General features: G+C 62.1%; 3 protein-coding genes and 1 long non-coding RNA gene across 12 annotated transcripts; 2 read left to right on the top strand and 2 right to left on the bottom strand.

Annotated features, from left to right (window-relative positions):
- LOC308177413 (thymosin beta-15A homolog) lies at positions 1–1,704 on the top strand. The gene is made up of 3 exons (XM_080554665.1): positions 1–155; positions 566–670; positions 1,208–1,704. The coding sequence occupies exons 1-3, from the start codon at positions 35–37 to the stop codon at positions 1,243–1,245; spliced, it is 264 nt and encodes an 87-aa protein (XP_080410791.1). The 5' UTR covers positions 1–34; the 3' UTR covers positions 1,246–1,704.
- LOC308177414 lies at positions 1,214–4,263 on the bottom strand. The gene is made up of 2 exons (XR_013939057.1): positions 4,018–4,263; positions 1,214–3,515 (listed from the first exon to the last, which is right to left on the bottom strand). It is a non-coding gene; the product is annotated as an uncharacterized lncRNA (long non-coding RNA).
- Positions 4,264–4,319: 56 nt separating this feature from the next.
- On the top strand, positions 4,320–10,100 carry RAB9B (RAB9B, member RAS oncogene family). Of its 8 annotated transcripts, none has more exons than XM_080554654.1 (4): positions 4,320–4,418; positions 5,442–5,814; positions 6,148–6,236; positions 6,508–10,100. In XM_080554654.1, exon 4 carries the CDS (start codon positions 6,766–6,768, stop codon positions 7,369–7,371), a length of 606 nt encoding a protein of 201 aa, XP_080410780.1. In that variant the 5' UTR covers positions 4,320–4,418; positions 5,442–5,814; positions 6,148–6,236; positions 6,508–6,765; the 3' UTR covers positions 7,372–10,100. The 8 variants fall into 8 exon arrangements, with proteins under 8 accessions (XP_080410780.1, XP_080410784.1, XP_080410778.1 ...); XM_080554658.1 differs by having other exon boundaries at positions 6,127–6,236; XM_080554659.1 differs by lacking the exon at positions 6,148–6,236 and having other exon boundaries at positions 4,342–4,418; positions 5,442–5,511; positions 5,691–5,814.
- Positions 10,101–12,982: 2,882 nt separating this feature from the next.
- On the bottom strand, positions 12,983–19,854 carry PLP1 (proteolipid protein 1). 2 transcript variants are annotated; one of them, XM_080554650.1, is made up of 7 exons: positions 19,701–19,854; positions 17,633–17,819; positions 16,862–17,123; positions 15,894–16,062; positions 15,654–15,727; positions 15,458–15,523; positions 12,983–14,996 (listed from the first exon to the last, which is right to left on the bottom strand). In XM_080554650.1, the coding sequence occupies exons 1-7, from the start codon at positions 19,702–19,704 to the stop codon at positions 14,925–14,927; spliced, it is 834 nt and encodes a 277-aa protein (XP_080410776.1). In that variant the 5' UTR covers positions 19,705–19,854; the 3' UTR covers positions 12,983–14,924. The 2 variants fall into 2 exon arrangements, with proteins under 2 accessions (XP_080410776.1, XP_080410777.1); XM_080554651.1 differs by having other exon boundaries at positions 16,967–17,123.
- Positions 19,855–23,280: the final 3,426 nt, after the last annotated feature.

Genomic DNA, 23,280 nt, shown 5'->3' with positions numbered 1-23,280 from the left:
TTCCCAAGAGGCTCAGCGTCGCGGCGGGAAGCCAATGGGCGCGCGGGCTGGGCGGCGGCCGGGGTATATAAGGCGCCGCCCCACGCGGCGCGCTCCAGTCTCACCTGGGGAGCAGCGGCGCGAGGTAGCGGAGCGGCGGCGGGCAGCGGCACCGGGTACGGCCGGCACCGGGCTGCGGGCACCGGGCTGCGGGCGCCGGGCAGCGGGGCGCGGCGGGCTCGGGCTGCCCCGGAGGCGGGGGGTGCGCGCTCGGATGGTGCCCGGCGGGGCTCCGCGGGGCGCCCGTGGGTGCGGGCTGCGGCACCCAAAGGTGGGGGGGGGGGCCCGGTGGGTGCGGGGGGGAGCGGGGCGGCGGCGCGGGGCTCGGGGCGGCGGCCGGCCCCGCCCTGCGCTATTGTCCGCCGCCGGGAGCGGCGGGGGGCGGGCGGGCGGCGCCCCGGGGTGGGCTGCCTTTGTCTGCGCCGCTGGGGGGGGGGGGGGGGTCCCCTGCCCTCCTCTCCTCCGCGGGTGTCCCCCCCCTTCCCTGCCCTGGTACCCCCGCTGAGCCAGCTGGGGCGTCTCGCAGGCAAGATGTGCGACAAGCCGGACCTCTCGGAGGTGGAGAAATTCGACAAGAAGAAGCTGAAGAAAACCAACACGGAGGAGAAGAACACGCTGCCCTCCAAGGAGAGTGAGTGCGGGGACCGGCGGGGGGCTCCTGGGGCTGGCGGTGGTGGTGGTGGTGGTGGGCAGGGGGTGGCTGGAGGTGGGGGGCCCCGGGGTGCAGCTGAGCCCTGGTGCTGGGCTGCGGGGAGGCAGATGTTGGCCGTGGAGTGGGTGTCCTCGTGTGCTGATCTCACTGCTGAGGAATTCGGTGGGGAGAGGCGCTTCTGGGCAGCTGGGCTCTGACCCAGAGGAACAACACTGAGCGAGGGGTGAGGGTTCGGGGTGAGGGCGTCAGGGGGCTGCAGCACTCCCTGTGCCTGCCCTGGGGACCCGGAGACAAGGGCCAGGCTCTGCTGTGACCGTGGTGGCGGTGGGCACCATCCTGTGCATGGGGCAGATGGCCAGTGTGCCCCATCACCCTGTGAGCTGAGGCATTTGGTTCTGCCACTTGGGTTCAAACAATAAAACTGGCTGCCAGGGCCTGAGTGATTGCTCTACAGCCAGCTCCAGTGGGTGTTCCTACAAAACAGCACCAGATTAATGGCCCTCTCTTCTCTTTCAGCTATCGAGCAGGAAAAGGAATGTGTGAAGTCTTCCTAGAAAGATGGCCTGGTGGGAAGAGCACTTGATTTTTTTTTTTGCTTTGAATTAAATCATTTTTTTTTAATTTACATCATCTACATGTATAGAAAACAGCTGCATTACCTAACCCACTGTCCCACCTTGCTGGCAGCTTTGGCAGGTGGGGGGGACAAAGTGTGGCCCCCTCAGTCCATCGAAAGCCTGACCTAACCCCATCTCTGCTGCACAGCCGCTGCCTGTTGACAGCTCTGATCTCGCTCTCGTGCGGTGGGGAGATGAGCAAGGGCTATGGAGGCTCCTGGGGACGGACCCCTTCTGCGTGGGGGAGTGGGATCTCTTCTGGCCCGGCCCATGGCCTGGGTCTGTCTCGCATACTCTTCACTGACGGTGTTCTGTAGCCTCACTCACAAGTTTTGTCTTCCTTGGGGGAAAAATGAGAAGTTTATTATAAAATAAAAAAAAAAATATAATGACTTACCTCTGGCTTGTGGCTTTCTTCCCTGGTGAAGGTTCAGGTGCAGGCCTGCATGCCCTGGGGGGTGGGAAGGGCTCTGCTGGAGGTTGGTGCTGCTCCAAGGGCCTTGGGGTGGCTCCTTCCAGCTGGGTCTGGCTTGGTCTGTGTGTAGGGCTCACTCCTGGTGGCCTGGGGGGGCAGAGCTTGGGGTGTGCTGGTGCCCCTCTGAGGCTTCTGTGGGGCTCAACACGTGCCACCAGTTGTCCCCTTGCCATCGTGGTTCCTTGGTGCATTATCGGAGGTTAATTGTGGCCTTCCTGCTGTGTGCCTGGGCCACCCAGCTCCTGTGGGTGCCGGGTCTGTCCTCAGGGCAGGGCTCTCCCCTCGCTGCCTGGCACAGCCCTTCACCTGCAGCCACCCTCGGCTCAAGGAGCTCTTTCCAGCCTTGCAAGGGTGGCTTGGGCTTGGTCCTTTGGGTACCCTCTAAGCTGTTCCTGGTCCTGCAGGGTGAGGGGGAGCTGGGCTCTGCTGGTGCCCCCAGGCCTCTGCTGAGGTGTCACAGGACTTCATCACTTCCACCTGGCCTCTGGGGCCACCACGCAGGCTGCTGTGCCTGCTTACAGAGGAGGTGGAGGCAGATCTGCCAGCTAAGTTTTGGCTGGTGTCCCTAGCTGGGGACAAACACGGGACTGTTGTACCCGTCCCCGTGCGGCACCAATCCGGCCGTGCCTGCGCCCACGCCCCACACCAAGGGCTGCAAATAACGCTGTTTGCAGGGCTGCCACCGCTCTCACCCTGCAAACAGCAGAACGGCCGGGGCTGGAGGCGCGAGGTTGGTGTTGCTGCGCTGCGTCATGGTGCTGTGGGGTTTTCTGTGGGGTGAGGGCAGTGGCAGGCAGCTCAGCGCACGCTGGGGTGGCTGTGCCCCCTGCAGCACCCCGATGTCCCTGTCCTGGGTGTACCGACCCCACACCCGCGCTGCTGGGGCTGCCTTATGGCCATCCCCATGTGCCGGGGTGTCAGCAGCTGTTCATCGCTCCATCAGGGCTAGTGGTTTCCTTCAGGGCGGCCAGGGGGCTGCTGCTCCCCCAGTAACGGCCAGTTGTCACCATCGCCCCTGCTGGGGAGAGGCCCCCAGGCCCCTCGTGCAAGCTGCTCCTGCCCGTCACAGAGCTTCTCAGCCCCTTCCGCAAAGCAGGTGGTGGATGGGTCACAGACGGGTCAGGAACCGGCCCCGGCAGCGCCAGGCAGTGGGTTCAGCGCCTTCGTGTTGCTTCGGCACCCCCTGCCCTGCTGAACCGAGCAAGCTCACCCACATCCCCACCAAAATCACCGCGGGGAGGTACCGGCTGCCTTGCCCAAACCCCGTACCTTCACCTGTAAGGACAAGGAAAAGTCCGTGCTGCAACCCAGCACCCAAAATGTCCCCGCTGTCAGGAGAGGGTTAGCCTGTAAGGGGAGAACCATTACAGAGCAGGCCTTTACAGCAACCCTGTCCCTCCCTCCCTCCCTGGGCCTTCCCTGTTCGCCCCAGCACGTATCGGCACGGGGCTGCCAGCGGCGTGGGAGGCTGGGATGCCTGCCAGGCTGAGGTCCCCCCAAAACACCGTGGCTTTGGCAGCACGGGCACAGACAATGCCATTGCACCTTCCTCGAAGGGCCAGGTGCCGGGGGGGGGCCGTGTACGTCCTGGAAATATCCGCGTTGCTCCCGCTGGGCCGTCCCGCTGCTCCTGGGGCGGTTTCCTCCCATGGCTTTATCGGGCAGCGAGCTGTGGCCGGCGCTGCGGAGGAGGGAGGAGGCGGCTGAGTCACCGGCAGGAGGAATCCGGGCCCTGCAAGACAAATACCTGGTGATCAGCAGCACGGGGAGAATTCGGATCAGGGCTTGTGGCCGGGATGGGCGCCGGATCCCCTCCACTGTCCCGGCCCCTCTGACTCAGACGGGGGAGGATTTGGCCCCACGGGTTTGCACGGAGGGGATATTCGCGGGTGTTGCCACCACACTAAGCTAAGGCAGCCCCCCGGCTTCCCACCCGTGCAGCTCCCCTGCGCGCACGAGCTGCGAGGGAACACCTGCACGGAGAGGTGGTTGGGAGGCCACGCGGGCGTGCCCAGGGCGTGCACGGTGCAGGTGTGTGCGGGCGTGCAGGAGGAGAGCCGCGGGGACGCGGCGGTAACGGGGCGGCGAGAGCAGCGGGCGAGGCAGCGGCCGCGGTGGCTAGCGGCACCGGGTGCCGCGCTCAGCACGCACCCAACGCCTTCCCCGGGAGCCGAGAAGTCACTGCTGCTCTCGAAATAACGCCCGGGAGGCCGGCTTTACGAACGGGAGCTTACCCAGCCCGCTGAGCGAGGGCTTAGCCCGGGATAACAACGAGCCGGGTGCACCCCGAGCTCCCCGCCCTGCCGCTCGGGGCCCGGCACGGCCCGGCCTCGGGGAGGCTGGGCAGGCCCGGCCGAAGCAGGGGGCCACGCGCCGGGCCACCCGCACCCCGCTGCCGCCCGCCACGTCCCCGCTGCGGGCCGGAGGCCGCTTTCCGCGTGCCCTCGCCCCGCGTTGCGCGGCCCGGGTGCCGCTGCCCCCGGCGGCCCAGCCCCACCCCCCCCCCGGGGCTCCCCGTCAGCCCCCCGAGGGCACGGCCCCGCCCGCCGGCAGGGCGCCTGCGCCGCGCATGCGCGGGGTGGGGCCGGCACCTGCCCCCCGGCGGCGGCGGCGGCACCGGGACGGGGCCGGGCCGGTAAGGGCGGGGGGGGAGCGGGACCGGGCCCCTTCTGCCCGCCGCTCCGAGCCGGGAGGGTGAAGGGGAGGGCAGGTAGGCCGCGGGGGTCCCGTCCGCTGCCCCCGGTCCGGTCACCCGGGGCCCGGCGGTGGTTCTCGGGCATCACGGGCCTGGGGGAGGCAGGGCGAGGGGTCCGGCAGCCCGGGGGGCCCGGCGGGGCCCGCCCTGTCGCGTCCCGCTGGGGGCTCCTCGGCCGGCCCAGGCCCGCCCGGTTCGGCCGGCTGCGAGCTGGGGAAGTGAGAGCGGGGAGCCCGCGGCGAGGCCGCCCGCCTGCCGCGGGGACCGAGCAGAAGTTTGTGATTTGGGCTCTGCGGCTGGGAGAGCTGCGGAAAGAGGAACCCAGCTGGGCAGGGCCCCCGCCGCTAACGCAGATCTGCCGTGAAGGGGCAGGAGAGCCGAGCTGAGCAGCGCCAGGTGCTCCTGCGCCGGCCCCGGGCGGGTCTGGGTCGCTGGGCAGCGCTGCGCGGCCGTGCCCCTCCAGGAGGATGGCGGCGGGGGGGAGCGGGCACGCTTCCTTCCCCTTCCCGACCAGACACGCTCCGTTCTTCCACACCGGGCTCCCGGCAGCTGGCTCGCTCCCTGGGCTAGCGGATTCAGGTACACATTCCGTCCTCGGGTCAGGTTCCAGAGTGCATGGGTAGGCAGGCCAGGCTGTCGGCTTCTTCCAAATCAAGGTGAGATACAGGTTGTGCACGCGTGCCAGAGCTGCTTCCTTTTATTCTATCCTATCTGGGGTTTAGCATCCATGATGTACTTACTAATCCTGCCCCAGTCTGAAACGATCAGCGTTCCATTTTACCGATGGCAAGGGGAACTGTATCCTCAGCACCTGGCCGTTTTACTCCAGTTATCAGCGCCGTGCTTTCAGCATCCTAGAACTCATCTGTTGTTTGTCCAGCCTGGGTCAGCATTACAGATTCAAAGGCGGTGCGCTGAGCCCAGCTATGGCAACCTCACTGACGGATGTTTGTTTCTTTTTAGCGACTGTTATGCTGGAGGAAGGCATTCCCTGGAGAGTCCCAGAGACAGAAGTGCTGTATTTCTAAAGCAGGTACAGTACAGACAGCAGCAAAACAAATCTCCTCTTCTGTGTCGGGCATTTACCTTCGCTCGTAGAATGCCCCTGGGAGGGAGAGGACCGGTCGGCGCTTGGCCTTTTTCCTGCGGCTGCTGACTAAGGAGGCTGTGGTGCTGGGCTTGTTGCAATGTGAACTTGCACCTGTGCCCTAGCAAAGCGGACTGCGAACAGCGTTGCCGAGAAGGAGCAGCAGAGAAGCCGGGTCTCTGTGCCCAGGAAACCTCTTCCAAGCTGTAGAGCTCATGCACAGAAAACAAGCGCAGCTCCACTTCTAAGGTGAGTCAGCGTTCTCGGGGTGATTAAGAACTGGTTTGCTGGATGACTTGTATTGATATTAGGCCTGGACATCACTTACATCCTTCCAGTCAGATGGGAGAAATGATTTAGCGAGGGATTGTACAGTACGAAAGGAAGGCCTGGTGGTGGTGATCCCTGGTGGTATTTTGCTGTTTCTGTGCTAGCCTGAGGACACAGACAAGAAGAGATGTTTAACAGGCGATGGTGTGTTTGGCAAAACTAGATAAGCTTTCAGGTACACAAAGTTTTCTTCAAATGTAGTGGAATTAATACGTAACTAACGCTCAACAGCTGTTCTCACCTTGCTCTTAGTGTGGAGACCTGCTGCTTCCATTTCAGACCTGATGGAAGAATTGTGTGCCGGAAAACTTGCCTAATTGCCAGCTCTACCGGGTGTTCTAGTAAGAGATTTTTCTCCTATTTACAAAATTCGTTCAGAAGTGGGGATGGCAGTTCCATATTCTCTTCTATCCTGTGCACCTGCATCAAAATCCAAAAGTTGGAGTTTCACTCTGTACTTTCCCTGAAATAATGTAGAGATCGGACAATAGCAGAAGGCTGCTTTTATAGTACTCTTCTTGAAATCTAGGATGGACTTGCAGTTATTCCCTAAACCTCTTGGAAATCCCGGCATAATGGCGAGGAGCACCAATGTTGCGTTCTTTGTTCCAGTGTGCACCAGTCTCAACACTGCTGCTTAATTTCTGACGGGGACCAGAACAACTGGGAGAGATTCCAGGGGTGCGGATTTACTTCTTTCAGCTCTGCTAAGTGCATGCGGAGTCCAAGTCAGTCTTTCACTACAGGAGACAGGACCTCTAGGTCCTCAGCTGCGTGACTTCCTGCAGAATTTGGGCTTCAAATAGCTATCTCGCAGTGTTTCTGAACTCTGTAGATTGCCTTGGTCCTGTGGCACTCCGTCCTGCTGCAATGAGTGGGAAGTCCTTGCTCTTAAAGGTCATTCTGCTTGGGGATGGTGGAGTTGGGAAAAGCTCCCTCATGAACCGGTACGTCACCAACAAGTTTGACTCGCAGGCTTTCCACACGATTGGTGTGGAGTTCTTAAACCGGGACCTGGAGGTGGATGGGCGTTTTGTGACCCTCCAGATTTGGGACACTGCGGGACAGGAGAGATTCAAGAGCCTGCGAACCCCCTTTTACCGGGGAGCCGACTGCTGCCTGCTGACCTTCAGCGTGGACGACCGGCAGAGCTTCGAGAACCTCGGTAACTGGCAGAAGGAGTTCGTCTATTACGCTGACGTGAAGGACCCCGAACACTTCCCCTTCGTGGTTCTGGGCAACAAGATCGACAAACTTGAAAGACAGGTGAGCACGGAGGAGGCGCAGGCCTGGTGCATGGAGAACGGTAACTACCCCTACCTGGAGACTAGCGCCAAGGATGACACCAACGTGGCGGTGGCCTTCGAGGAGGCCGTGCGGCAGGTGCTGGCGGTGGAGGAGCAGCTAGAGCACTGCATGCTGGGCCACACCATTGACCTGCACTCCAGCTCCAAGTCGGGGTCCTCCTGCTGTTAAGGGAGGCTGCTGCTTCGGGAACGTCGCTCGGACCGGCGGCTGGATCGGAATAAGTGCGGGCAGCTCTGGGGCGCTCTGAGGCGGGCGGCCACAAGGACAATAGGTGGTTCGCTTGCTGGGGAGCGTGCAGCCTTACCGTCTGAATTCTGGCTGGAGTTTCCTGGCGCAAAGGGTGTATCTACAGCAGGGAGCTGTCAGAGAGCATGCGAATGTAGTCCTGCTTCCATCTCTGCCTGTTTTAGCAGGTTTAAAGGACTGGGTTAAACTAAAGACAGTGAATTTTGATCTGTACCGAGAACTGCCTGCAGAACAAAGCTGAGGGCGCTCCAGACACTCTTTGAAGTATTTTAGTCCTGAACTCAAAAAATACTAGACCCACTAAACTCATGACCTTACTGCCAAAGGAAAGTCTGCTCAGCGTACTGAGTGAAACCTGTTGGGGAGGCTGTAGCCCACACGACTGTGAGAATGCCAGGTACTAGAGCGGTGAGATGTGTGTATCTGTTCCTTGGGATCAATGCATTCTGTCCTGAGACTAATTATACTAAGAATTGTTACGAAACAACATACAAAGGACAGAAGAAACCGAATGCTGCAGCGTCACTTCTTCGTAGCTGCCTGTTTCTGGTCTGTTTTTCCCCACCTTTAACTTTGTCTTGTGTGGGTGTTGTTTTGTGGAGAGACTGGCTGCTGCTTGTTTAATATATGTTTCCTTGTCTCTTCTGGAGGCTCAACACCAGATCTTGCTTCTCGTATCTTGAATAGCCCTGGATGAAAAATACCGATGTGGATGCTCTCCAGGTCACGTCAAAGGGTTTAGAGTTGCTCGGGAGTTCAGGAGACCTGGAGCATGAGTCGTCAGCTGGTTTCTGCCAGAAGTAATCGCTGCGTCCAGGCGATGTGCTCTGGCAGACGGGATGGAAGGTGTGGGGGATGTCTCCTCAGAGCGCAGGTGGCCGGCTCATGCGTGGTCAGCTGTTAAATCCGCTCGTTCTGTGCGTGGGGCCGGTGACCACCGTGCTTCGTTAGCTGGTGGGTCAGCATCTTCGGTTGCTTTAACATAGATGTTCCTATTTAGATGCTGCAACGTTATTACCTGTTCTGTCAGGGACAGTGCTGCTCAGCGCAGTTAACTCACGCCATTGCCCTGGCCCTCGCTCCCTACAGGAGAATCAAATACATTTTGTCTGTAACTCAACTGACGTACTACTGGTAGCGAATGTCTGCTCAGTTAATTGGCCCTTGTTAATGGCAGCTGAGTTCAGGCCACTGTGGAGAGATCTGGACTGATTCCACTTCTGGTCAAGGTGGCTGAAAAAGGTGGGGGGGGCAGGAAGCCTTCTAGGAAAGGATGCCAGGCTTTGCTAATCCCAGCTCCTGCCCCCTGCTAGGTGTTAGTCCCGAGCTATCTGTGTGTAGCAGAGAGGTCAGCGCTTGCTGGCTGCTGTCTTTGCCATTGTAACCTCATGTCCTGCAACTTCCCGTGCGAGTGTTTGTTCAGAACTATGACTTTGCCTGTAAGCACGTAGGAGCCTGTCACGGGAAGAGCTTTCCTGAGTGTGTATCCGCTAGCTGCTGAATGCAGTTCCCACTGTGATGAGCTACTGGATAGCAAGTCGCGTAGCTCACGTAGAGCAGCCTCATATACTCTGCTTTACAGCAGGAGAGTCTCGGCTCTCACACTGGCTGGTGGCAGCTAATCCCCATCCCCTAGCAGTCTCTGAACTTGCAGGGTGTCTCCTCTGAGAACTCAGGGTGATCCTGCCCTGCTCACAGGGCAGCCACACGTGGAAGGGGCTGAAGCTTTAACACAAAGTGCTTTGGGGGGATCTGATTTCTAAACAGGGCTGAACGCTCACATTCACAGGAATGGATAGGGAGCGCTTGCAGCCTCTGGAAAATCAGGTCCCTTGAAGTATAAGAGAAGGCTCTGCCTCTGTAGGTGCAACATATTTTTACAGGATTTTAAAATTAATGTTACTATTTATTTAACAATGTCTGACCTCCACCTACCTTTAGATTTTTCTTCGGTTCAACACAGCTTAATGTTTCCTTCAAGATCCCAAACTGTGACCTGTGGTTCTGCTCCGAACAGACACGTTCCACTGGAGCTCATTCCCACAGAGGCCATCTGGGCTAAGGCTCCTGTTTGCTGTCCAGCCTGGCATGGGGGCTGCAGAGGAAGCTCCCTGCAGGTGAAACTGCCCCTGTCCCAGCACGGATCTTGTGATCTCTGTGAGGACTGTACCTCTGGTGGGCGAGGGCAGGGACTGAGCAGCCTGTGGTGCAGGAGGAACACACGCACAGCGTGCTGTTTGCCGTGCCTCGGGGGCGTGTTGATGCTCCTGGCTGAAGCTCGAGAGCCTGGTGGTTCACAGGCTGTGCAAACAGTGTGTGTTCCCTGGAGGGTGCTGCACAGCATCTTTTATTTCTAACAGATGTTGGATTGCCTTTTTAAAACAAAAATATTTTATTAGGCTTATGTGTTTTTAAAAATCCATTTAAAAGTATAGTATAATATATTTAAATTGTTTAATTTATTCTAAATGATACGCACAATTTCCGAAGGAGCCAGGATCTTGAACTCTTTGTTGCAAAGTTCAGTGCCAACAGCTGTCCCCTCCCTGTGTCCACTCATGCTGCTGCAGTTGTTGCTATCGCTACGGAACTGGAATTGTAAAACTGAGATTCTACCTTTATTTAAGCAAATAAAACATGGATGTACTCGAGTGAATTCAGAAAGCGTTGACTTTTTGGTTTATCAAAGTTCAAGCCAGTGACTGTTCTCCTGAATGGGACGTGAAGCTGGGTCGGTTGTGGCAACTGGCTGAGAGATGTCACTAAATTTGAAACAAAGGTGTTGGTTATTCCTGAACAGTAGTTGAGTAAATATAACTTATTTACAAACTGAATCCACTGACCAGTTTTGTCTTTTCAAGAGCACATCAGAAGACACTTTCATAACAGAAATGCTCCACACTGCTTCCTTCTGTCACTACATTTTAATTTTCAGCCTGGGCTCTCAGCAAGCTATGCTTTCCTTTGATTTCTTCCTGCAGTCTTGGAATCGGTCCCTCATGCTCCAGGGGGCTGTAACCAGACGTAATTTCCATAGGATGCTGGGACAGAAATCAGCATACGGGGGCTGTTCTCTTCCGCCGTCCTGCCAGGACGGTCACTTATTTTGGGAGGCTTTCTTTGTGCTTGCAGAGTCCTTGCCTACTGTTTCTGTTGGCAGAACCATTAGCTTGTTTTTTCTCTCATGTCTGCTTGCTTATCTGTGATTCCAGAGGCATTGATATGGTTTCAAGTCCTTGGAAGTTCTGCTTTTAAATGTATGCTGGAGTATCTGAGGGCCTCCAGCCTCCTCCGCCGTTTCAAAATACAGCTGAGAAAAAGCCAACGTGACCTGGTGGCGGAGGGTCCCAGCCTCGGAGGAGTCACGGGGTTTGGTGAGGCAGCATCTAACGCCAGCGAGGATCTACCTAAAGCCGTCAGAATCACCAACTCACTTGGTGTGCGGTATTTTTTACAAAAATGTGAGGCAGAGGCAGGGGTGATAGCGAGGCTTGTCCCCTCACAGGCATCTGGGCATTGCAAGCAATAGCAGAGAGCTCCTCAGCGGGGTTCTTGCAGCTGTACGGTTTATAGGAACGTGCTCTCTGGGTCCATGCTTTCTTGCCTGTGTCTGAGGATGGGTGGAAAGCTGTGGCGGCACTGATGCACTGTGCTTTGGGGTGAGGAGAGCCCCCCGCTCGGCTGAGAAGGGCTGCGGGGGGAGGCGACGGCACCGCTGACAGCGGCTGCCCGCAAGTCTCAGGGAGCGTGGCGGCTGGGACAGAGAGCTCAGGGAAATGGTGGTTTCACTGCCAGGGCCGGGTCCTGTCCCCGAGATCCGGGCTCGTCTTCACAGCCCAGCGCTGAGGCAGGCCCCGACCGGCGGCTCCGGCCGTGCGGGGCCCCGGCAGCGGCCGCGGGGGGGAGCCGCAGGGCCGGGCACCGGGAGCGGCCCAGGGGATGGCGCTGGGGCCCTGCCCGGCCCTGCCCGGCCATCCCTGCCTCCTCGCCCTGCACAGGGCAGTGCCGGTGCCTTTAGTCGGGCTCGTCCCCTGCCCCGTGCCAGAGCGCTGCCCTGCTCAGCCTCCTTGGGTGGAAGCCGCCGTGGCGCTGCGGGGGAGGCGCCCGTGAGGGAGCCTGGGGAGCGGCACCTTCCTGCGGCGCGGCCGTGTGGGAGCAACCCGCTGCCGTGCCTCAGCCGCTAGGCCTGGGGGCGGTGCAGGCAGCTCCCTGCCAGAGCTCCCGCTGGGCCGGTTCATCACAAGACAGGATTTGGTCCCTACCCTCCGCAGCCGGGGCCACAGGAGCCCTGAGGAAGCTACATGTGTCTGTCCTTCGGCCCTCAGGCCGCTCTCCTGGCCTCGCTGGCCACTTGCACGCGCCGCCTCGCGCTGCCGTCCCCAAGCCTCACACCCCGCGTGGGGGGGCACCGGTCCCTGTCCCCGCAAAGAGACGTGGTTTTGTTCCCCGGCCTGATCGCGCACACACAGGGCCCTTTCAGCGTGGGGAGAGGAGGGTGCTGGCATCTGGGAACGCGGGGAACAAAGGGCCCCATTGATGCTGGCCGCAGCCCCGCGGGTTTCTGCGAGCCGGGGCAAGGCCAGGGTGCAAGCACGGCCTTGCGCGGAGCCGGGGGAGCGGCTAAACCTCCCCCGGCCTGCCGTGTGGGAAACCTCGGTGCTGCACGGAGCGGGCTGGAGCTGGGGAAATGGGGGGAGAGCGAGGCTTGGGCTGGAGTTCCTCCCACCACAGGAGCCGTGCTGGGGTTTGACCCTAGGCTGGGAGCATCACTCCGCGGCCTCGCTCCCTGGAGGGCTCCAGAGCACTGCTCCTGGAGGGAATGACCTGAAACAGGCTGTTTTGGGGGGGATTTCCAAGAAGAGCAGCGTTTGAATCAGTTATTTTTGAAACCTGCTTCAAAGAGCAGCACTCGTCCGAGTGCAAGCAGAACTACTCCATCCCACCTCTCCACGCCACCAGCCCCGCACAAACTGCTCACGGCCTGGCAGCAAATGTCCCGCCAGCTGCCCACAGAGCACAGGACCCGGATTTACAGGACCCTGAAATTGTCAGGTCTGCCCTCGTGCCCAGACGAGACCACCTTCTTTCAACCAGGGCTCGCTGCAAGTGAGAGCTGCTCATCTTGAGGGGCTCTGGACGTGCTTGTACCACGTGCATCGTGTGCTGCAAGCTTCGTGTGCCTGAGCCGTGCTGATTTGTTTCGTGGTGACCGTGCTACGGGTGCCACATTAGGGGACATGGCAGAGGCTGGCACCGCGTAAGCAGGGCACTAAAGGGCAGCGGCACCTCACCAAATGTGAGCTTCCTGAAAACCCCAGCTTCCCTCTGGGTGTCTGGAGGAGAGAGAGTGGTGATAAGGGCTGGGAACAAAGGTACTGGAGTCAGGGTTGGGGTTATGGCCCCCCCTGGACGAGGTGGGAAGGAGAAAGGGGCTGCGGGCCCACGTGTGGAGTGGACAAGTGCTCCCCTTCCCTCCCCAGGGGGCGGGGAAGACAGAGACCAGAGCAACAAACAGACGCAGACAGATACCTTGTTCAGAATGTTCTTAATTTTAATTTATTTTCTTTAATTTTTATAAAATACATCTTGTAAGATAAGTCTCTAAAAACTTGCTCCTTTTTATTGCTTGTTAACAAGTTGAAATTCTAGATCAGAAATGAAGGAAACACTTTCAGTTGATTAACGCTCTTTGTGTGTGTTTGTGTGTGTGCACGTGTGCGTGTGTGTGTGTTTGGGGTCTGGGGACAAGGGTGGGAAGGAGGGTCTGGTTATTTGTTGTTAAATCAATACGAAAGAAAAAATAAACGAACCAGCAAACCCCCAAGAGAGATGGCGTTGAAGTGAATTCCCAGATCTTGACTGGTTTCTCCCCACCCCGCGGCCCCAGCTGGCATCTCCCCCTCCCCAGCCCGTGTGCGTTGGTAGCCTGGCCAACCTATTTCAGCATCCAGCAGCAAGGATCCTTCGAACGCTCTGCTCAGCAGATCGGCCCCTTTATCCTTGCCCCTGCTGAAATCGGCACTTAGAAAAATATTAATAATACAGACACCGAAAAAAAAAATATCCATGCAAGGTGGAGCTACGGTCTGCTACTGAAAGTAGTTTCTCCAATAAATAAACACGAAGCGTAGCGTTAACACGAGGTGGGGGAAGGACAAAACAAAATTCCAGTTGTCGGGGGGGACTGGGAGCTGCTTTTTGGCAGGTAGGGATGGACCCACACCGCCCGGCCAGAGGGCTTCCCTCGGGCTGCTGCGGGAAAGGTCTTCTCCACCAGCTCCTCGCCCCGCTGCGCCCTGCCCTGGGGAAGCCAGCGGGGGCTGGTGTGCGGGGAACGGCCGTGTTTCAGCCCCCTGCCCACCGAGCTGCCGCCCTCCTGCCCTTCTTCGTGGGTTTCGACTGGAAACGAGATGCTGCCAGTCCTTCCCGACGTGGCTAGACACAAGACGGCTGTCCTGACTTGCAGGAAAAAAAAAGGATAAAGTGAGGGAAGAGGGAGGCAGGAGGAGGGGACGTTACGTTTGGCACAGATGAGAAACAAATCGAGATCTTTGCCGTAGCAAAACGTTACAGAAGCAGACGTCACCCCGAGAGAAGAGCACCATTGTGAAGGAACGACCGAGTTTGGCGTGCGCAGCTGTTAGGCGACACGACACACGGAGACGAGCAGTCCGGAGGGGTGTCCTGTCCTACAAAAGGGACTGCTCTGGCCTTACGCTCTCAGGGCAGCCCCCCCTCACACGTACCTGCCGCCTCCTGCTGCCCTGCCCCATGCTGGGGGCCCCGGCGGTGCTGGAGTGTAAAGCTCAGAGTCCCCTTTGTCCACAGGCACCAAACTCCTTCAGGCTTAATAGGGGCAGCTGGGTTAGGGGCACGGGCTTTATCAGCATCGGGGTCAGCGCTCTCTTCTCCGCAACGGGAAGATCCTTGCCCTAAACGCCCTTTGCCTTGGCTGCAGCAGGCACTTTGGGGTAAATTCATCTTTCTTTACTAGGGGAAAAAAAAATTGTTCTCATCCTCCATCCACGAGAGGTGCCGGCAGTCAGCTCCAGGAGAGTCTCTAGCAATGGTACCGAGACTTGGCCAACTTCCTTTTCTCTCTAGCCTCTTTCTTGCTACTCTTAGAGCAATCTACAGGGATTTCTGCCTCCCAGGAGCACGAAGGCTTTTGCTCATCCCAGGGACACTGGAGTGAGTCCCTCCTCTTCTCTTGCTGGTTTTGAAGGGCTTGGCCCTAGAGCGAACCGGTTACCGATGATGAGCACAGAGAGAAAAGTGCACGAAGGGGTGTCCATTGGTGGGAAGCTCTCCTTCCTGGTCACGCTCAGCACGACGGATGCGAGGGAGGAAGAGGAGGGGAGTCAGCGGCGAAGGCAGAGTTAACGCAGGAGACCTGGTGTCGGGCGGCTGCAGTGTTAAAGCCTCGGGGTTAGAGAAAAGAAGGGCGTTTGGCTGGCTGGGCTCCACCTCGCAGCCTAGAACTTGGTGCCTCGGCCCATCAGCTTGAGGACGGCGAAGTTGTAGGTGGCGGCGATCATGAAGGTGAGCTGCGGGCAGGAGGAGAGTGAGCGAGGGGGAGGAGGAGAAGGCCGCTCCAGCCTGGGAGCCGGGGTGAGCCCGCTGCGCACCCCTGCGCCCAGCACCAGCACCCCTTCGTCCCAGCGCCCGGCCAGCGTGCTGGGGAAAGCCCCGTGGCCCTGCCGCACCGCTGCGACGCCGCAGTGCCATTTGTGGTGCACGGAGAGGGGACAGTCGGGGAAGGCACAGGACTTGGTGCACGGCAGCAGGACCTCTCCCCGGTAGCCCCCTAAAGCCCCTCCAGGCCCCCTCCAGCAGCTGCCTCTCCTGCTACCTTCTCATCACCTGAGCTCGCCGTCTGCACTTATGTGCCGGAAAATGACACAAGCACGGGCTCTGTCACGTCCTTGCCCACCACCTCTGTCGTCCTCTGCCCCCAAATCCTCGCTGGGCGGAGGAGAATGGCCGGGCAAGGGGAGCACCGACTCACCAGTGAGACCAGCGTGGCAGCAGCCCCCACAAAGGCCGCGATGAAGAGGTGGAAGGTCATTTGGAACTGCAAGGGAAGACGGGGTGAGCTCCCAGGGTGTCACTTGCCAGCCGGGGAGGCGAGCCTAGAGGCTGCCACCATCCCCGTGCCCCCTCAGCCCCGCTGGGGCTTTGGAGGGCGGTGGGAAGGTGCTCACCTCGCTGGTCTTGCAGATGGAGAGCAGGTTGGAGCCGCACACCTTCCCAGGGAAAGCGTTCCAGGGCAGGACGCCTGGGGAGCCGCGGGGAGCGGGGTGAGCCGGGGCACAGACCCCCCCGGGCCCTCTGCGTCCCCTCTCCACTCTGGGTCCCTCTTGGCAGCCCCATTCCCTCGCAGCGCCAGCGGGAACGGCGCGGGGGGAGCACCGCAGCCCCCGAGCAGCAAACCCAGCACTCACCGTACATCCTGGCGTCCGCACACAGGGTGCCGATGCTGGCGGAGGTCTTGCTGGGGTTGGCGATGGACTGGCAGGTGGTCCAGGTGTTAAAGTAGATGTAGACCGGCACCGCGGAGCAGGCGAAGACCAGGAGCCAGACGATGGTCAGGACGTAGGTAATGCCCACAAACTGCAAGGGGCAGGACAAGCCAAGGGCACGGCCGTGGTTACCCTGCGGCCTGGGATGGGGACAGGGGAGCGCGAGGGTCCCCAGGCAGGAGGGGGCGCGGGGCAGGCGTGGGACCGGGATGCTGCCAGTGCCTGGCTCTGCACCGCCCGCCGAGCCCGGCGCATCCCCGTGCACCCAGCAGAGCACCAGCCCGAGCCGGGCGCCCGGCCGGCTCTCGGGGACGGTCACACGCACGTGGGGGTGACCGGTGGCGGCGGGACAGCTGCCGCTTCCCGTGCCAAGGGAATCCCACAGCCACGTGCCAGCGGGGCTCGGCCTCTGCGGGAGCGCAGCTGCACACCCCTGGGCTCGGCAGCGCGGCTCTCCTGCCCTCCCTCCGCGGCGCCACCCCGACCGTCCCCGAAGGGAACCGCAGCCGTCCCCCTCCGCTCCCCGAGGCCACAGGCTCCCCTCGCCATTTGCCGGCACTTTGTCACAGGTCCCTGGGCGCTGCGGACACCGGGCACGGGGGCTGGAGAGCCTCGGGCTGCCAGCATGCACCACCCTTGCAGGGATGCTCACGGCTCTCTCAGCCGACGCTGAAACACCAAGAAGTTTGTTTGCCGGCAAAAGCCACAGCCGTTTCAGCTGCTTTGGTCCCTGGGGGACGCTCCCAGCCTGAGGGAGGGCAGTCGGGCTGTGCTTCCCTTGGGGATGCCCCGAAACCCAGGCGGCCGCCGTCTCCTGCCCTTCGGCCATGCCGAGCGCGGCGAACCCGCTGTGGGCGCGCGAAGGGGTGCCGAACCCCGGTTAAGATCACCTTGTCAGGATGTCCTAGCCACTTTCCCAAACACTGACACACCCGCTGCAAAGAGTGAGCTCGCTGGGGGCCTCGCGCTCCCCTCCCTTTCGGGCCCCCGGTTACCGTTGCGCTGAGGCCCTTGCCGCAGATGGTGGTCTTGTAGTCCCCGAAGATTTGCCGCACGGCACCGGTGGTGTAGAAGCCTTCGGCCAGCAGCAGGGCTCCGTAGAGGAAGAAGAAGGAGGCCGTGCCGTAGATGACGTACTGAAAAGCGTGGATGCTGCCGGGGAAAGGAGCGGGCAGGGATGTTCAGGCAGTGCTGGGGTGCCCGGCCCCAGGCGGGGCAGCCTGCCCACCGCGACTTACCCTACCCACGCACCCCGTGCAGCCCCCGGGGGCGAAGCCACCGTCCCCAAGGGGGAGGCAGCGAGAGGGGTGAGCTGGGGCAGAGCCGTGCCGAGGGGGGCTGCAGAGCACCGCCAGCCCCCCCGTGCCCTCCATACCTACCCGGTGCGGCCGTCCTGCACGTGCCGTGGCACCTAGCGAGGTCAGATAAGAACAGGAGTGAAAAGGAAACAAGCGGCCGCCGGGCCCTGCCATGCAGCCACGGCACTGGCGTGAGGCTGCCCCGGGGCAAACACAGCCCGGGGTCTCCAGCAGTGGCACCGACCGCAACCCCGGAGGGTGACAGCAGCGACCGGGTGGCAGCGGAGCCCCGGCCACCTCCTCCCGGCACGGAGCACGACGGAGACGCGAGGAGCCCCGCGATGCGGCAGGCAGGGTACTTACACGTCGATGAGATACTCATAGTCCTGGTAGTTTTTGGAGAAGTAGGTCTCGATTAGCTGCTCGGTGCCTGTCAGGGCTTCGTGCCCGCAGCCACAAAACAGCGCTACCCCGAAGAAGCACAGGCCGGTGGCCACCAGCGAGGCGAAGGGCGCCCCGATGAGGCATCTTGCGCAGCACTCCAACAGACCTGCCGGGGGGAGAGGGGTGGTCGGGACGGGCAGAGCTCAGCGCCCGCGGAGCCCCAGCTCGGGAGCCGGCGGGAGGAGGACTGCAGGTTTGGGGATGATAAAGGGAAAAAGCAGAAATGCCGTCTTGTGGTGCTGGAGAGGCAAATCCAGCAGCTGCCCGGGGAGCTCTCCAGGCACCTGGGGACGAGGTGCGACAGCGGCACGGGGCACTGAGGACACAGGGCAGCCCTGCCTGCAGCAGGCAGCGGGGTGCACGGGGAGGCGAGACAGCCCGGCGGTGCGAGGCGATGCGGCGTGATGCCAGCGGCAGCGGTGAACAAGCTGCTAACGGGCTCCCTGCTGCCTGCAGAGCCTGGCCGTGAGCAGCGGCGGCCCGAAATACCGGGGCTTTGCTTTTGCCAGCGCAGACGGAGGGGAATGGCACACCGAGCTCGGGTGCCTGCACGGGCAGGCGTGTTTACGGAGAGGAGCCGTGCTGCTTCCCGAACGTCAGCGCTTGTGTAATGGCTGTAAGCCCTCCGGGACGGCTCGTTGGCAGGAGGGCACGGGCACCTGCGTGTGGGCAGGGCGAGCGGGGGCGAGGGCTGGCGTGCGGCTCGCACAGCCCCAGCGCTTGGGTTTCAGCAGTGGGGCTGCGGCATGTGGGACCGATACCCGGGGCTGGGTTTGGAGGTGCAGAGAGCGGGCAGGCTCAGGGCAGGTTTGTACCCCCCCCACACCCTGGGCAGGCACAGCAGGTTGTGCCTTGAATGCCGAAAAGGCGCTCGGGTCCCTGCCCCCCTGCCCGGCACTGCTGGAAGCGTTCCCAAACCCACGCTCCCCCCCACAGACCCCGCAGCACCTCTCCCTTCCCTCGAGGACAAGGGAGCCTTGGGGGCCCGGCCAGCGGTGCCCTCCCCTCCCCGCAGAGCAAGGTCGCGCGGTGGCACCGAGGACAATGGGGAATTGTCCCGGCACGGCCCCCCCTGCGGCCACCCCGGGCCGAGAGCAAACAGGGAACAAAGGCAGCGCTGTGGGGGCGCTGGGACCCCCCCCGCCTGTTTGCCTTGGACGGGGCAGGCGTGGGCACGGCGGGACCAAGGGGGGGGGGGGTCCCACTTTGTCACCCCCGGCTCTTCCCACAGTGATGCTCCCTGAATTGCGTCGGATCCGTGGGGAAGGCTGCGCGCAGCGGGGTGCTGGCACAAACCAACTCTTTTATTTTATTTTTTTTCCCTTTTTCCTTTTTTTTTTTTTTCCAGCCTAAATGCCAGCCAGGGAACATCGAGGCAGGTGCCCCGGGGCTGGGGCTGGCGAGCGGCCCCGTGGATGCGGCAGGGCCTGGCAGGGCTCTCCCCGCCACAGCCCCGGCCCCGCGGGCTTCGGGAAGCTGCTGCCGCGATGGGAAAGCGCAGGGAGGGGAAGGGAGGAGAGAAAGAGCCCTTGTGTGGCACAATCCCGGGCCTCGTGCCTCGGCTCAGCCGCCGCAGGGCCGGACAGGACCCAAGGGGACGTGCCATGATTACTGGCTCCGGTGTCGGTGGGGGAACCAACGCGCCGGAGTGCCCCCGCCGCCCGGAGGCTGCGGGCACACAAGCGGCACGAGTTGTGGCAGGGCTCAGCCCGGGCGGGAGCTCTCCAGCCCTCCTGGGGCTGCAGGGCTGGTGGGACGTGTCCCGGGAGGCAGAACGGGGCCAGAAATCGGCCTGGGGAAGCAAAACGCCGTCCCCGCCACCCGGAGGCTTCCTCCCCGCGGGCTGCCGGCCGCGGGGACCAGAGTGCCCCGGGGCCTGCTGGTGCCGGGGGAAGGTTTCACGGTCCCTTTCTGCTCCAGGACCGTGCCACCAGCGCCGTGTGGCAGCTGTCCCCGTGTGCAGCCCCCCCACGTCCCCCATACTCACCCATGGCGCCGGACTCGGTCCGCTCCCCGTGCGCTCAGCTGCCTCGGCTCTGTCTGCGGCTGGGACGAGCCCTCGCCTCTCCTGGCAGTCCCTTGCCCTGTATTGTCCCCTCTGGGTGCCTGTCCCGCTCTCCAGCAAAGAAAAGGGCTCTCTGCGTGACAGCCACCCCCCTTAAAGGGACTAGCCCCCGTCCCTCCCCGCCCCGGCCCCCCCAGCAGCACCCCTTGGCTGCCAGCCCCTCGGTGCTGCGTGGGCAGAGCAGCGACACGCAGGGCTGGGAGGCGGGGGGCAAGGCTTTGCGATAGGAAAAGAGCGGCTTGGGGGTGCGGGGGGGTCATGGGTGGCCCCTCTGCGGTGGCTCTGGGGACCCCCAGGCCCACCTGGGCTGTTTGCTTCTGGCTGTGCCCCGCAGCGATGAGGGAGGCGGGATGGGTGGGGTGATGCCCCCCTGCCTCCGCCCGGCCCCCCCAGCCCAGGCACCTGCTTCCAGCCTTGGGTGCGCCGGGCGTTTTCTCTGTTTTGGTGGGAATCGTGCTGGCAGGTGCAACGTCCCCTGCGTGGGACAGGGGACGGGGCTCCAGCAGGCACGGTTCCCAGGCAGGGGCCTGCGGAGGGGTCCCCAAGTGATGCGGGTGGACACAGGGATCCAGATGGGGGCAGCTCCCCCGGGGGTCCCCAGATATCCCATGTGTCCCCAGCTCCCCCGGGTGCCCCCAGCTCCCCCGGGTGCCCCCAGCTCCCCCGGGTGCCCCCAGCTCCCTCGGGACCTCATCTCCCCTGGGTGCTGCGGCTTTGGAGCCGGCACAGGGCTGGGGAAGCCTGCAGAGGGCAACAGGTCCCTGCCCGGCGGGCGTGGGGCGGACAAAGCCGCGCTGTGTCCCTCAATGCCCCGCGTCGTGCCAGGCGGCGAGGTGGCAGGGCCTGGCCGTCCCCAGGGATGGGGACACTGCTGGGGGGGGGGGGTCCCCGCACTGCGGGAGGCTCCTCCACCACCGCTGTGGGCAACATCCTCGGGCAAGTCCCCAGGGTACTGCAAAGGGACCCGGCCTCTGCACCCCTGGTGTCAGCGGGACCGTGCCGAGGGATGGGGGACGTGGTGGCGCCATGCCAGGGGACACGGGGGCGGCTGTGGTTCTCTCAGGTTATCTGCAGGAAGAAAACGCTTCTAAAAATCATCTCCTTACGCCGAAGCTCACCTCCCCGCGAAGGATTGCGTTGCCTGCAGGCAGGCACCGAAGGGAAAAACAACGTTGGGGGGGGGAAATAAAAACCCGTCTTTTTTTTTCCTTCTGTAGGAATTCAAGCTCTCGTGTTTTGGGAGCACCCCGGGGGGAAGCGGCAGCTTTGTGCCGTCGGGGAGGATGCGAGCAATGAAGGGGGCTGTGATTTCCGCACAAAGTGCCTCAAAACCCTGGGTAATTGGCAGCTGCTTGTTAGCGAGCTCTTCCCCGTGTGCCCCCACCCCGGGGCCGCGCAGCCTGCCCGTGCTGCGCCTGATGCTGCAGCGCTGCTCGCCCAGCAAACCCCCCCCCGGCTGGCTTCATTTCACCCATCCCTTCGCGCTCCACCTAAAGCCTGTCAGACCTTCTCCTTGTGCAGGCTCGGCGCGTCCCTGCAGCCCAGCACCTCCCTGGATGAGGCCCCGAGGACGGCGTGCTGCTGCTCGGAGCCTGCCCGTGCAGATCCAGGTCTCCTCCCTGGCTCCCTCCCTGCCTGAGAAAACGCTGCTGCGGGGCAGGCAGGGAAGGGGGGACGCTGCCCTGTTGGCCAGCCGGGAGACGGCCGCGCCAGGCTGGTGAAAATAAACACGCTTATAAATCAGCCTGGATTGCGCTGCGATTTGTTCTGGCCCTGGTTTGGCAGCCAGCTGTCTTAAACCATCTCCCAGGGGGCGAGCAGCGGGTTAGCTGCCTGGGTCCGTGAACACAGCCCTGGCACGAGCCCCCGGGAGGAGGATCCCCCACCGAGCAGCCTGCTCGGGGGGTGCAGGTCCAACATCTCCAGCGTTAACAGCCTCGATACACCCGAAAGGAGCCAGCGACAGCGCGTGCAGCGCCTTATCCATTATACATAGGGCAGCGGGAGGAACACCGGTGTGCGTTGTCACATCGGAGAGCCTTGCTGCTATTTTTAGGCGGCTGCTTCCCCGGCCGGGCTGAATTTCTCGCTCTCTGCTGCTGGTTTCAACCACCCGTCCTCACCCGCCTCGCCGCCTCGCTTCACCCATCGCAGGGTGGGAACCCCCTGGGCTGGGCAGCCCGAAATGGGACCTGGAGCTGCCCGCGGCAGGCAGGGATGCCCAGGGATGTTCCTGCCGTGCCAAATCCCCGTGTCCAAGCAGAGAGGAGCAGCGTCCGTCCGTCCAGCTGCCTCCTCCCGGCGGTGCCAAGGACGGCGCCTGGAGCTGGCCCCGCTCTCCCGGACTGGCTGCGCTCGCCGTGCTATTTGTATTCCTGGGTTGCTGCGAGGCTGCAAAGTGTGCTAATAAAAATTAAATTAAAAAAAAAAACTGGCTGAACCCATCAGAGGACGGGGAGGCGAGCTGAAGGACGGACGGACAGGACGGTGTCATGGGACGACGGAGGAAGGGCAGGGCTGGGCCGGAGAGGAGCTGGGCAGAATCCTCGCCAGGAGTGAGCGATGGGCACAAGGCTCGGGCCTGGGGCAAGGTCCCAGCCCCGGGCTGCAGGGATCAGCAGCAGCAGGACCCCGCACCCTACCCTGCCCTCTCTGCTCCTTCCTTTCCCACTCAGGTTTCTAACTCCCCACTCGGGGCCAGGTGTGGGTGTTCCTGCCCGCTGCGGCGTTCCCAGGTCCGTGGTGGCTTTGGTGAGGAGCTGGTGCCGGTTCCCCTGGCTGGCTTTCCAGCAGATTTGCCTTTCACGTCTCCTGACTTTCTCCTTGACTCTGCTTCACGAAGGAGGGCAAACAGCCGCCCGGCGCTGACGCTCCCCAGGCTGCTCATTACTCTCTCGCTCTGCCCTCCGCAGGGTCGTCTTCCCGAGCGGTGCTCATTTACCTGCCGGCAAACCCGGGGAGCCAAAGACGGACACGGTTCTGCCTCTGCGGAGCTGACGGTGCCTGGGCAGAGCAGAGGCAGCCCCGGCTGGCCCTGCCGGCAGCTCTGGGCACCACATCCCTGTGCAGGGTCACCAAAGGCAGCACTGGGGCCGGGCGCAGCCCTGGGCACCCCTCTGTGCCAGCAGCTGCACCGGGACCATCGTCATCGCTCCCTGGGGACAGCAAGGCGACAAGATGTGGGCACAGAGAAGAGCTGCCTTTGCCGGGACGCCAGCAGAGCAAGAAGAAGCAGAGGGCAGGCCAGGGACACAAACCGGGGTTCCCCACGCTCCCCGTGCCCCATCCCTGCAGCCCCAGGGCAGCAGCCCAGCGGTGGCACCCAGCACGCCGTCCCCCCCCCAGCCCACGCCGTGACGCCGCTCGGCTCCGCAGGACACCGGTGCCGCCGTGGCAGCCCCGATCCCCCGGGACGCAGCCACTGCCCGAGCTGCTGCTGTTTGCCTCTGTGCAGCAGCAGGAGGCTTTGCCGTCTAATTAAACAAATCCTTCATCTCCTCCG

This window comes from Anser brachyrhynchus (genome assembly GCF_964034855.1).
Source record: "Anser brachyrhynchus genome assembly, chromosome: 13".
NCBI classification, from domain to species: domain Eukaryota; kingdom Metazoa; phylum Chordata; class Aves; order Anseriformes; family Anatidae; genus Anser; species Anser brachyrhynchus.
This window is presented reverse-complemented; position numbering and strand designations above follow the sequence as displayed.

Excerpts from the sequence above, each read along its gene's own strand:
- LOC308177413 (XM_080554665.1), top strand. The coding sequence starts at position 35 with ATGGGCGCGCGGGCTGGGCGGCGGCCGGGGTATATAAGGCGCCGCCCC. Across the intron at positions 156-565 it reads GCGGCGGGCAGCGGCACCGG|GCAAGATGTGCGACAAGCCG; the intron begins GTACGGCCGGCA and ends GGCGTCTCGCAG. Across the intron at positions 671-1,207 it reads CACGCTGCCCTCCAAGGAGA|CTATCGAGCAGGAAAAGGAA; the intron begins GTGAGTGCGGGG and ends CTTCTCTTTCAG.
- RAB9B (XM_080554654.1), top strand. The coding sequence starts at position 6,766 with ATGAGTGGGAAGTCCTTGCTCTTAAAGGTCATTCTGCTTGGGGATGGT.
- PLP1 (XM_080554650.1), bottom strand. Across the intron at positions 17,124-17,632 it reads TATGAGTATCTCATCGACGT|CATCCACGCTTTTCAGTACG; the intron begins GTAAGTACCCTG and ends TTTCCCCGGCAG. Across the intron at positions 14,997-15,457 it reads CTGCCACGCTGGTCTCACTG|CTCACCTTCATGATCGCCGC; the intron begins GTGAGTCGGTGC and ends TCCTGCCCGCAG.